This window comes from Gloeophyllum trabeum (assembly GCF_000344685.1).
Source record: "Gloeophyllum trabeum ATCC 11539 unplaced genomic scaffold GLOTRscaffold_00001, whole genome shotgun sequence".
Taxonomy (NCBI): domain Eukaryota; kingdom Fungi; phylum Basidiomycota; class Agaricomycetes; order Gloeophyllales; family Gloeophyllaceae; genus Gloeophyllum; species Gloeophyllum trabeum.
The window spans coordinates 1,288,586-1,301,454 of NW_006920410.1; the positions used below are offsets into that span (position 1 = coordinate 1,288,586).

The 12,869-nt window shown below is 52.2% G+C and overlaps 5 protein-coding genes across 5 annotated transcripts; 2 read left to right on the plus strand and 3 right to left on the minus strand.

The window, feature by feature from the left end:
* Positions 1–1,306: 1,306 nt before the first annotated feature.
* On the plus strand, positions 1,307–2,887 carry GLOTRDRAFT_124100 (uncharacterized protein; the record flags this gene model as incomplete). Its single annotated transcript, XM_007862583.1, has 9 exons — positions 1,307–1,417; positions 1,478–1,531; positions 1,753–1,775; positions 1,888–1,937; positions 1,998–2,304; positions 2,358–2,386; positions 2,451–2,497; positions 2,556–2,581; positions 2,638–2,887. The coding sequence occupies 9 exons, from the start codon at positions 1,307–1,309 to the stop codon at positions 2,885–2,887; spliced, it is 897 nt and encodes a 298-aa protein (XP_007860774.1).
* Positions 2,888–5,354: 2,467 nt separating this feature from the next.
* GLOTRDRAFT_124101 (uncharacterized protein) lies at positions 5,355–6,515 on the minus strand (the record flags this gene model as incomplete). The annotated part of the gene is made up of 1 exon (XM_007862584.1): positions 5,355–6,515. One exon carries the CDS (start codon positions 6,513–6,515, stop codon positions 5,355–5,357), a length of 1,161 nt encoding a protein of 386 aa, XP_007860775.1.
* Positions 6,516–6,836: 321 nt separating this feature from the next.
* On the plus strand, positions 6,837–7,731 carry GLOTRDRAFT_118651 (uncharacterized protein; the record flags this gene model as incomplete). The annotated part of the gene is made up of 4 exons (XM_007862585.1): positions 6,837–6,861; positions 6,918–7,121; positions 7,177–7,522; positions 7,578–7,731. 4 exons carry the CDS (start codon positions 6,837–6,839, stop codon positions 7,669–7,671), a joined length of 669 nt encoding a protein of 222 aa, XP_007860776.1. The 3' UTR covers positions 7,672–7,731.
* A 575-nt stretch (positions 7,732–8,306) lies between these two features.
* On the minus strand, positions 8,307–9,414 carry GLOTRDRAFT_124103 (uncharacterized protein; the record flags this gene model as incomplete). The annotated part of the gene is made up of 2 exons (XM_007862586.1): positions 8,307–8,484; positions 8,549–9,414. The coding sequence occupies 2 exons, from the start codon at positions 9,412–9,414 to the stop codon at positions 8,307–8,309; spliced, it is 1,044 nt and encodes a 347-aa protein (XP_007860777.1).
* Positions 9,415–10,970: 1,556 nt separating this feature from the next.
* Positions 10,971–12,106, minus strand: GLOTRDRAFT_52422 (uncharacterized protein; the record flags this gene model as incomplete). The annotated part of the gene is made up of 1 exon (XM_007862158.1): positions 10,971–12,106. The coding sequence occupies one exon, from the start codon at positions 12,104–12,106 to the stop codon at positions 11,087–11,089; it is 1,020 nt and encodes a 339-aa protein (XP_007860349.1). The 3' UTR covers positions 10,971–11,086.
* Positions 12,107–12,869: the final 763 nt, after the last annotated feature.

The window sequence follows — 12,869 nt, forward strand, 5'->3', positions numbered from 1 at the left end:
TCACTTGCGCGTTGTGTTCGTCTGATATCAATCAAGAGTCGGAGACGAACCTTACCTCGCGCAGTGTCTGCCAGTGCCACGTTTGAGATGTTATGAGTGCCTGGAATCTCCTGGGCTTCTCCTTCGCTGCCTTCGAACCATCCGGACACGGGTGCGTCTATTGGATACAGAGCCCGCACGTCACCCATCGTGGAAGCTACAATTAGACACTCTCAAGGGCTTGTCCAACGCCAAACGCGACAGCTCGTCCATCAGCATCAGGGCCACTGAAAGGGATGCCGAAGGGGTGTATGATACGGGCTATAAGAATAGGTCCTTCGGTGGGTGCGTAGTCTCCTATGTTCCTTCGGTCTCCCGTTGGCGATCACGCAGGGGCACTCGTGGTCCATAGACCGACCATGCAGATGAAGGGCTGTCATTCATAGGTGCGAGACTCTCTGTCACTCGCGCGTTATCTCCGTCTGGTATGCCTCAGTACCGCAGTCGGAGTCGAACGTTGTTCTATGCAGTGTTGCGACCGCCCGCGTGCAAGATGCTATGAGTGCTTGGAATCAATATCTGACCGGGATTCCTCTTCCCTGCCTTCATAGTATCGCACGCTGTGATGCAAACGCCACTCTCAATCAGAGAAGCTGTATTTATAGGTCCTCGAGCACTTTCTCAGCGCTAAATGCGACAAAGCTCTCTGTCACCATCAGCAATCACGGGTGCCAGTGAAGGAAATATCAAAGTGGCGTAATGCATGATCTTTCGCTATGAAGATACTTATCTCGGTATGTCTCGTGTCCTATGTGATTCTTCCGTGTCATGTTAGATTTAACAGACGTTCAGGGGACACCATCTTTCACATCCACAGACCACAGATTCATGTATCGAGTAGAGTGATCACGAGCTTCCGCCGCACGTTCTCCGGCACGTATCATTACAGCACTTCGACTTACGACATCTATCAATAAAACTCTGCACATGTATTTTACACCAAGGTGCTGTATATAGTTCCTGCTATCGCTACAGCCTCGACTGATGATCATCTCCTACATATAGCAGCTCGTTCATCCATCGCAGAATACGCAGCAACCAGATTCTGCCCAACTCCCAAACGCCACCTATGATCAGCAATTGAATGCGTCAGTTTCTGTTCCCACCGCCGACAGCATCATGATGCCCCCGGGCACGTCGCGCTAAAGCACCTGGCGAACGAGTACGAAACATCAAATGCTCCATTGATATTGTATATCTCATTCATCTCGACGTGACCCCGCCTTACTCCCCTGCCCCCTCCCCCCTTTCCCTTCGCGGTCGTGCTATGGGCGACATACTCGTATCTTCGTTCTGGCAGGATGAGTCCGCTCAGTATTTGGCCGTGTCCGGCGTGGCTTTGGTCATGTGGGATTATTGTACGAGCTTCGACGTAGAGGTACGTGGTGTCTTTGTGAAAGGGGCGGGATGGTGGGCTTATATGTTTCCTGCATCCTAGGTAAAATATTTTTGGAATGGCGAGTGGAGCTTGTCGCGGGTCCTGTTCTTCCTGGTGAGTAGCGTATCCTCCAGTCGTGCTTTAATGCGGTGTCATCAACGTCGGCCGCGCTCTCCTTGGACAGAATCGATATATAACACTGGCTACATTCATGTAAGTACTATAATAACCCCCTTTTCTCCCCCGCTGATATTTACCAAGTAAGGAGATATACGGTACCGCGCGACCTCTTCGCTCCCGGCTACTCGTCTGCTAACGATTCCTCTCAGTGCTAGGAAGCCAAAGTCGTCATCCACCAGTAAGCGCAGCGTGAACGTTCGTGTCTATGACGCGGCTTTGACCAATCACGCAGATGTAAGACGAAGTGGACCTATCCATGATTCGACGTAGCGCTGAGTACCCGATCGTAGATGGAAAGTCCTGATAGTCTGCACGGGCCTCCTGCTCTCCATCATCCAGGGTGAGTTTGCTGCCCGTTCGACATTCGACGGTGGCTCAAGTTAATGCGTGCTGCGCAAAGCCATGCACACCTTACGGCTTTGGTACCTCTCCGCGAGATCGAAGCCGCTCAGAATCGCACTCGTGCTCACTTTTCTTCTCTTCGTCATCTCGCAAATGCTCGCGTCGATATATGTCGTCGTCGCTTTCGGGTCACCCCAAGGCCTTGCCAACAAGGACCTAATAAGATCCATCACCATACAGCAGAAAGCGTGGCTGCCTGCCGTTATCGTGCATGCGATTCTGTACGGTTTGTGCACGGCGCGGACGTATATGCGGAGGTCGGGGCTAAAAGACGAGGATGCCATCAGAGATCGTGTCCTGTTAGAGTAAGCGTCTTTCCATGAGACTTGCCCGCAGCCGGTTTAATATCGTTCTGTAGGGGTGCTGTATTTTTTGTAGTTTTATTTGGTGCGTCAAGCAATCTAAGTCGGTCCGGCGCGTGTGTCCATTCGCCTTTCTGACTATCGCACAGGCGCACTCCTGATATGCGGCGTAGGCGGTTTCGACGCCAACACTACAGTAAGATGATTCACCCCCATCTGGAAAATAGGCTGCGAATTCATCATTTTCCTGCCAGGTGGAGATACGTGCTGTATACTCGAAGTGAGTAGTGAAGCACTACGTCTCCCATCACCGCTACAACGACGTGGCCTCTCTAGCTTCGTGACGGCACTCATGTCAGTGTCAATGTCCCGTCTGATGCTCAGCATCCGTTCTCTGTCAGTCTCCCTCGGGACTGATCCGGATTGGCTCCTCAGCCACCTGGAGATGAGCAGGCTGCACTGGACGAAAGGCGCACGAGACGGCGAGCTGATCGTCGAGGTGGGGGTCGGGCGGACGGAGGATGAGTATGAGTTGCAGACGCCTAGTAGTCATGGCATGTCTCGCTGTACGACACATGCACCCTGATATGATCACCATTGCGTGTCTGGTCAATCAATTGGAAGTGTAAAAGTATGTCAGGCCAGTGGCAGCACATTGAGTTATATTCGGACTGGCCACAGATATGTCCACCCCGAGCCTTTGAATGGTCGTTCAGGTGAGCTGCGGCGTTGTACGAGAAACCTAAAATAATGAGCTGTTTGTGGGACTCATCTTTGCTGTTTAATAGGTTCCCCCAGGATGGTATCACTGTCCTGAACTGGGAATTACAGTAGAGCTTTGGGGCCATTCCAGCTTCAACGAGCCAAGGGATAAACCCTTTCCGACATGTGATCTATTCAGCAGGCTTGAACTCTCCGAAGGTCTCGGATGGGAGGCAGAGACCGGTAACTTGTATCCCATCGGTCTATGTAGGCATTGTTACTTTGCAGATCATCAGCTCGTTCCCTGTCATTGGCTCCGTATCCTGCTACTTAAGCCAATCGCCCTCGATCCATACTACTCCCCTAACGAACTTCATATCCTTTAGCTTGTACTGGGCATCAATGGGCTCTACGCGCCATCTTGTCCAAGTGCTATTCAATGACACCACCGCGGTGTCACTGATCATGACCGGCATAACACTGTCCTTATGGGATCACTGCATCTGAATCACACTGCACGCTGAAGTAGGTCGCTTTCAAAGTGTATGCTCCTTGCCGTTTGTCTCAAATCGGCCCGACAGGTGAAGTACTTCTGGAAGGGCACTTGGAGCTTACCCCGGATCATGTTCCTTTTAGTGAGGCATGCAGTGCGCTAATATTCACCTACTCATTGCCTCTTGATGTCGACAGAACCGGTATACCTCGTTATTCGTTTTTCCTGTGAGTGTATGATTCGTGCGCGGATGTTGTACGATAATTAATTGACGTCATTGGCTCGCAGACTTGAAACCTTCGGTGCGTTTTTTTTGTTGCCTTGCTGATCACGAAGTGACGTCTACAAGTTTTCGCGTCAGGAGATCAATCGCAACCAGTGAGTAGAGGGAACCTTTTTGTATGTTGTTTGAACTCATCGACCTCGTCGGAGCAGACGTGAGCCATGGTTGAACTTTCCCGTTCCATTTTGCCTAGTTTGCCCCGCAGCTGGGCGGTGCTCATCCTCGCCACCGGCCTACTACTCTGCCTACTGCAAGGTTCCGTGACCTCCATCGACGACGTTATTTTTTGCGCTGATTCTTGCCTTTGTATTGCCCACTAACTTCTCAGCTATGCATACCTGACGGCTCTGGTATCTGTCGTCAGGGTGATACACCATCAGATTCGCTCTTATGGCCACGCTTCTGCTATTCACTGTCTCTGCGTTCCCTGATCTCGGGAACGTCGTAGCGAGCTTCGGGTTCAGTGAAATCCGTGCGCAAAGCAGGAATATCCAGCGGAAGGCTTGGTTCCCGGCTATCCTCCTGCAAGGCGTGCTGTACTCTATCGTAGTCGAACGTAGATTCAAGGGGAACCGCGGCAATGTCATATCGTCGCGTGTCCTATTAGAGTGAATTTACGTCTACATGTCTGTGCAATTCGTCTGAAGGCATTTCCCCTGGTCCCAACCTGGTCTAGAGGTAGTTTATTACTCGCCATCATGTTCGGTTAGTCTCCAGCGGCAGCTTCATATACCGGAATCATCACGCATGTCACTCGCCTCTGCAGCGTCCTTGGTATTCTGTGTCATTGGTGCCTTTATCCCGTTGTCACACTCAACGGTCATGGTATGTGCAGCACACTCCCTACCGGTATCACGATGGAGTCGACCTTAACTTTATCAGCTGTACGCCCGCGGCGGTATACGCGAAGTACGTGCCATCCACCATACACAATGTCAGCACCTCAGGCGCGATCTGCGTGACAGCTTTACCGCAGCTATCATGTCGGCATCTATGTGCCGTCTTATGCTCAGCATACATTCGTTGTCAGAAGGGCTCGGGACGGACCCACAGTGGCTTCTCAGCCATTTGGAGATGAGCCGTATACAATGGAAGCAGGGATCCCGGGAACGTGAATTGCTCGTCGAAGTGCAAAACACTGAAAATGTCGAAGTAGAGAGAACACCCACGAGCGACGGACGTGCTTCAACGAATCGACGAAGCACACGCATGTGTTAGACAATACCGGTGATATGTTTCAGTTAGGACCGAGTAACTGGGCACACGCCGTTCCTTTCTCGTACAATTGAATATATACTTCAGAAGTCAAGGATATTGCGATGGTCCGGTATGGCTGTCGCATAGGATAGTACCTCCCGCCCCGCGCCACAGATCCCCTTCCAGGAAGATAAAACGGTTGGATTATTTGACATAACCCGAAAGTACCAACAGGTGTTATGTGTAGCGTCGATGTTAAGTCACCACTCACACGTAGCCTAGTAACCTCCCAGTGTTTGTGCGTAATATGAAAAGTTGCGAAGGCGGGAATGACGAAGCCTGTTTATAGCTTCATGTGTGGCTTCTTCGCGAAACGAGTCAGGTGTTGGTCTTGGGCAAGCCGATCTCGATAGACGCAGGGCTGTCTATGAGGACGGGATGGTCACTCCCGAGCTGAGTAAGGAATATTGGCGGATGGGGCTTCTCCGGACTTGCATCAGCAGCAGGATCAGCAGCCGCTACCCGAGGAGATGAGGTTATAGCAGAGGCGGAAACGGTTCCTTTGGACAGCACTGAAGGAGTCGATGGACGGGAAGTCAAAGGCCCAACGTCGTACCCGCTCGACGGATCTGCATCTGGAGGTGCAACAGGCGAGGTAGTCGGAGTAGGCTGGACCGTGGAAGCATTCCCGCCCGATGCTGTAAAGTCAATCGTAGGTGTCCGTAACGAGTGGAAAGTAGTGACCGCTTGGGAGAGTTCATCCAGCTGAAGGGAACCATACACGTTATGTCTCAGCCAAGTCAGCAGAAGTGTTGACTGAAGTAGGGGTTTGTTCACCTTCTTCATAATGTCATCTATAGCCTCCTTGCGCCCCATAAACTTGTCAGCCAGTCTGTCAAATTCTTCGTCTTTCGCCTTCCTCTTCTCCTTATCGGAGTCAAGCTCGGGTTCAGTCTCGCCCTCACCCTCAGTGTCCCATACAGACTCGCGCTCCCTCAGTCGCAGTGCTGCTGTGGCAATCCTTTCATCCTTTCCTTTCCTGTGTCTCTTGTTGTCAGGCTGTCCAATCTTTTCCATGGTGACATGCATAGCAGCAATGTCACTCTGTAATTCACGGATACGGGAGAGATGGCTCCATAACTGGTCTCTGGTAGCTTCCGGATCTTCCAGAGCAGTGTTAACCGGCGAATGCATTGTTCCTAAGGGCGCACCAGTGAAAGGATCGTACATAGTCTCTGGAACAGGCGTAGGCGCCGCTGTAGACGGTGAACGAGAAGGGGTTTGGTCGTTTGGTACCGAGCCATGCTGGGCACCCACACTGGATTTCTGCGACGATATAGCAGTTTGACCGCCACCAGATAATTCCGCTAGAACAGCGTCATGGGGGTTTGACAAAGCAGCAGGGGCAGCACGTTGAGACACGCCTTCGCCGGCCTCGCGGGATACGGAGGACCTTCGCGGCAGTGCAGAGGAGTCGAGCGTATCAGTCCCAGCGCTGCTTTCCCTATGCCCTCTGCCGGCAAACCATGAACCAAGCATTTGTCTCGAAGAGTTGTCAGACTAGGACCGGAAGAAGAGTTTACAGAACAAATACCGTATTTGGAATCACGACATACGCGTCGGTAGGTTCACGGATTCCCACGATTACTCCGCTCCGCTTGCCGTCAGTAGTTCGTCCGCTCAGCGTCATTGGCACCCACCGATGTTCCTTCTCCAACGTAGCACCCAGCACATTGCATCATGCCCAAGGTCATGGATTACTTAACCCCTCGTATAAATACAGCTCGTTCGTCCGTCCGTATCCCTTATCCGAGTCACCCTACGCTACTACAGCTACTACAGTAGTATTACATTCGCAAGATGTGGATTGCGCATTACGCCTCAGGTGCGTCGACCTCTTCAATTAAATTGACGATTCATTCATCAGTGAGCATCTCCCAGGTCTCGTTGCCAAACCATTTGCTCCTGGTGTCCCGCTCTGGCTCCTCGCTTTAGCCGGAGCTCTGCCTGACGCTGTGTTTTTCGTGCTGAATTTCCTCGGTATCGAGTCTTTCCAAGTAGATCCCGGTCTGCAAAAGAAAGGATGCTTCCCATATGCTACCGACTATCCTTACAGCCACTCTTTGGCTGGGATGTTTGTAGTAGGTGCGTATCAACTTTGCCATTCTATTCATTTTGTGTTTACGATATTGGCCTGCAGGTGCAATTTTAGCCGCTGTCTACAAAACCCAGACAAGGCGACAAGTATCATTCCAAGACTTGGCGGTGATCACCCTCACCTCAGGCAGCCATTTCCTGCTCGAGTGGCCTTCCCACCGCGCCGATGTCAAAGTCATGCCGCATGACAATACCTCCTTCGGCGCTGGCCTTTTTGACCATCCAGGTCTCATATTCGTTTCGGAGACGCTGATATTCCTCGCCGGGCTATGGGTGTACACTAGTTTCGCCCCGTTGGCTACAAGGTCCGGTTATAAGCAGAACATGAACTGGTTCTGGGCCGTCATTGGCGTGATGGTAATGCAGCAGGCCCAGTTTAGTCTGAATGCGTAAGTATTTCGGGCAGCGTTTGCATTAAGCTTGTAGGCTCATATAAACTCCCAGGGCTCCGACGACGGAAACCCGATGGGTCCATGCACCAGCGTTCCTGGGTGAAATTCTGGGGAGTGCCTGGCTACTGGGGAAGCTCGAAGGCTGAGTTTGGCCACCATGACCCTTGACTCTATAGTGGCCGATCCGGAGTAATCGAAGTTCTGTGTCTGTTGTATTATTCTTGTACTTTACATACAAACGCAATGCAGTTGTTTCAATATACGACATGCTTCTCGGAACATGTTCAAGAAGAGCCCGATGCACATCAATGACCTTCTTCAACCCACGAGCCGCTCTACTAGCACCCGCGTCTGCGGCTGCCATACAGTATAGATAATGGCAATTCTTCCGTAGATCCCTGACCCTTTTTGTTTGACATATCAAAGTTCGTAGCATCTCTGAATCAGTGCTCATGCTCACCGCCCGACTACCTTCGGGAGGGCGGTTAGGCCTATTACGAGAAGGTAATGTGCCTAACGGTGTCACGTACCCTGCGGCAACGGCAACGACAAGCGTCAGAATATCTTTCCCAGTGAGAGCATAGGTCCTCGTTGATGTTGGACAGAGCCTACTGTAAGTTCAAGCCTGGGCACAATTTCTGTGCAGTTGTACGAGGGGTGCTATTTAGCTATTATTCCAGAGAACTATCGTGGTATGTACTAGCGCGTAGATATATTGGAATAACAATTCAAAAACTTCGCCGGTGTGCCCTAGGTGTGATTATGTCTACTTCGCCGGAAATCACCAATGACCAAGCTCCACGACGTCGGTGTCGAAGCCTAGCTCGAGCCACCTATCTACTCCAGGGAACCTCTCCGCGTTCCCCCTCAAGCCTACATATCCCGCCTGGTCGTACACGCGTGCGGCAGGATTGCCGTGTGAGACGTAAAGCACAACGGCCTGCTTGGTCTTCAGAAGGCTAATTGGAAAGAAATGCACATTAGACAAGTGTGGCCCGTAGTTATGAACCTAGGGAAACTTACTGCTTAGTGACCCTCCTAACCAGCCTCAGAGCACATCCTCTTTGCCTCCACCTCGGGTTGGTGTATACCTTAGTTATAGCGGCAACATTTGTCGAGACCCGGGTGAACGCTACGATCGAAGCGATGTCGGGCTCTCCGCTCTCGTGCCTGATCTCATGCACCCACACTTGTCCATCTTTAACCAGCATCCTTGCCTCCTCCAATGCTCTCTCAAACGTGAGGAGGAAAGGAGGAGAGGTCTCGCTAAAAGCTTGGCATAGCTCGGCGATGACCGGCACGTCTCTGTCAACCGCTGCACGAAGGGAGACGGAGAAGCCATCGAGCACGGTCATGGTCTTGTTGATGAAGGATTTCGCCGTGCAGTACGTGAACGTCGCTGCGTAGTACTTTGGCGAGCGAGCGAGTCGCACACCAGCCACTTGGGACCAAATAGCAGCAAAAATTTCTGTCACTGGCTCCGGGGCGAAGATTGAGAAGACGCGCTCCCGACTGACACCTGCCCCAAGTAGTTCATGGACGAGGGCTGCGACAGCAGGGCGGGTATAGTCGAAATCGAGTAATTGAGAGAACGGCGCGGAAGCAAAAATGAACACAGGATAGGGCCCCATCGGCCCCTCCGTACACGAAAGAACGAAGTCAAGAACACCGTGCCTCTGACAAACAATCCAGAGTTGGTCTCGAGGGAGTGGGTCGTTGTGCCGTTCCTTCTCTATGGTTTTCAATAGATGAGGCAGAATAATGTTGGCGGGGCCCTCGACAAGGCTATCGCTCCGTAGAAAGTCGAGTATGCCGTGAGGAATGGAGGACGGGCTGTGGTAGGATTGGGCGCTGATGTGGTCCCCAATCAGAGCGCTCGGAATCGGCATGTCGAGGATGTAGTTGGGGAGATGGGCGGCGACGAGGGTGATGGTAGCTTCGAGTGGGACGACATCCTTTATAATACCCCGGCAAGCTATGAGAAGCTCTGCTGGTCTGTGTGCACAGGCAGATAGAGGGTGTATCACAAGTATGAAGTCCGTTTGCTCCCGCGGGGTCAGGTGTTACAAGCTATGGACGTCATGGACGCAGTGAAGTTGAACTTGGTATAGCTAGTAAAATCGCCCCGGTCTGACCTTGTTCCCAAAATTCAGAGAGCGAAAGTTTCATCGTCAGATGCCGAGACGCTGGATGTCAACATGTCAGCGGCGCAAAAGGGGCCTAGTGGGGAGTGCATCTGGTCGCACACAAAGAGCCATGCCACCCGCTCTCCCGGTGAATCAGCTGTGACTTAGCAACGCGCAATCAGGCTTCCAGCGGCTTTCATGGCAAAGTGATGGTACATACTGGCGCACAGGAAGCGTGGCTTGAAAGGCCAGTGGAGCCCGCTGGCATGCGCCGAACCGTCCAGCGCCAGCTGCGGACACCTGTCTCATGTAGATATGCGGTATACTTACACCAGCGCTACAGGAGGACGGTACTCCGCAGATTTTCGCTCCATGAAGGAAAGATGCGAGTTACACCGTTTGTTGGTACAGCACTTAAGCAAGAGCCTTGGTATGCGTTTGATCAGAGGATAGCAACGTATAGCCTCACGTAAGATCCGATTTACTCGAGAAAACAAGGCAAAATGACTTACTTCGTTATAAGCGCCTGGGCTGAGCGCTTGATGCACTTCTTTCTCGTGAGCCCATGGCATCCATAAGAGATTGCGTCCACAAACCCCGTGGTACCCGGCCTGCAGAATTGCTTTACATTCCCGTATATCCGTTCATCAGGGAAGCAATATCGACCAGCGCCAACTACCCCCCCAAGCCGTGGTCGTATTGAAACCTGGTCAAAGGGAGGGAGGCAGACTGCCACAAGCTGTGTCATCCCGCGATTATGGGGGGAACCTGAAGAAGCTCGACTTTCGAGTGCACATCAGCTGGAGTATCGGGCCGCCCTCTTTCAGATGTGAAGGAACCGGAGTCGTCCTGATCGTTAACCTGAAATTTTTGGCAGAGCTGTGAGTATACGCGCGAGGGCCACACTGCAGGTGCTGTATCCCCGTATCCAGCAAGTTCCGTCCTCAATACATTCCGCGAGGGTTGGAAAATCGCTGAGATAACGGACATTGATGTTCGCATGTCGTCGAACTTACAAGGAGAGGGCGTGCGAACGCGGCGCCAGGCGAGATCGAAATCTCGTATAGGCGATGTGTCAAAACCTTCTTCGCAATCACCGCGACGTATTGATATGAACTGGCATAACCGCGAAGTACATTCAGCGTGCGAGGTGCTCCCTGCATGCCAGGTATATGTATATGTAAATTGGTGGCAGTACTAGTACGGATACGTCATAATGACAGTTCCATAAACAGGGTGTGTGGCTATCAGTACATTGCAATTATTGTACGGTATCGGGTATGTCTTCATCTATGCTACATGACAATGTCCTAGGCCTAGTACAATTATGAATTGATGACGGGTCGATGTGGAATGAAGAGACATTTGTGGAAGCTTATTCTATACAGATTGTTTCGGGGTCAGATGTTCATTTTTGGCAATGATCAGTTCTCGTTCACCAATGTCCTAGTCGTGTAACCTTCGGGTCAAATCCAAGCTCGAGCCATGGGTCTACCCCCTCGTATTGCTCAGCATTGCCGCGCAGTCCGACGAAGCCGACTCTGTCGTAGACCTTCGCCGCAGGGTTCCCGTGCGACACGTACAAGACTACGCTCTCCTTCGTCCTCAGCAGGTGCTCCGTCACGGCTCTGACGAGACGCTCCGCGCAACCTCGCTGCCGCCACAGGGGGTTGGTGTAGACCTTGGTGATGGCTGCGACACGGTCACTCTCCCTGGTGAATGCTGCGATGGAAGCGATGTCCGTTGCGCAGCCACCTTCTGATATCTCGTGAACCCAAATCTTTCCATTATGAATAAGCATCCCCGCCTCCCGCCAGGCGGCCTCGTGGGACAGGATGAACGGCTCCGAGGTGGCCGCGAAATCTCTGCATAGTCGAGCTATCGCAGCCTGATCCTCCTCAACGGCGGGACGAATCTTGTACGACATCCCCTGCACATAGGTCATCCTGCGCTTGACGAACGTGCGACGAGTGCAGTGAGAGAAAGTGGCTGCGTAGTATTCCGGTTGTGATGCGAATTGTACTCCAGTAAATTTGCACCACCGCTTCGCGAACGCGACTGTGATGGGCTTGGGAGCGAATATGGAGAAAACCCGCTCGTTCGGGACGAGTTGATGCAGCCTGGAAGCCATCTCTTCTATACGGGGAATCATGTATGATTCGGCGAGTTGGGAAAAAGGAACGGCGGAGAAGATGAAGATGGGATAATCACCCAGGGGGCCTGTTGTACAAGACAAAATGAAGTCGACGGAGTGGGAGCCGTGCAGGGGTTGTGTGGTGCAGACTATCCAATATTGCCCGTATAATTGCTCTTTGTCAAGGCACTTCAGCGCGTGGGGGAGCATGATATTTGCATCGCGCTCGCGCAGGTTGAACGCGTCCCAGACGTATGGAGGGAACTGCGCTGGTGACTTGTACGAAGTCACGGAGTATATGGTGGATGTCGAGATTGGCATGACAGCGTACTGCGGTTTGTGTGGATGCGAGGATGAGGGGTATTGTTGAGTTGGTGATAGCCATGGTTGTCAAGGCCTGACTCTTATACTGTCAATGGACGCAGTGTCAACTGGTGGTTCAGCTTGCACAGGTACGTCCTGACTCTACCGTGTGACTCATTGATTTCCTGGCATTACTTGGAAACGACAGCTGCACAGGAAACATACCGAATCCGGTACGGGTGCGCCGTACACGATCGGAGGGCGGCGGGCGCACGCACGTACAAGGAAGGTCGGCTATATTGCTCCACGTCCAAGAACGTATGTGGACGTCGCGGTGCCGTTCCCAATGTTTGCAGTTGGCTGTGGGAGGGCTGACTTGCCATAAACGATGAGCATCCGTATTTTCGAGATGATATATTACAAACCTTGCTTCACTGTAAAACGCCCCAGAAAGGCAAGGGGCGGGTGATTCGATGTCGGCATTAGCTAGGGCTGACCAGAGTGCCGAACGTCTTCGTTGCGTTGACTCGGATGCAGAGCGTGGTTGCCAGTTTGGGGGGAGGGCGGTCACAGGCTGTGTATATGAGTCGATATGTATCATGCTATGGCAGGTCCATGACTCGGACGAGTCCCAGATGCTGTGAAGCACAGTCGCCCGGCCGTGAACGGGCCATCGACCAAACACTTAGCTGGCCGGGGGACATTGAGATTGGATTTGTTGCACAGTTGAGACAAGTCGCACATACATAGCCAGGGTCATACGCCACCTCCGGGGAATAGC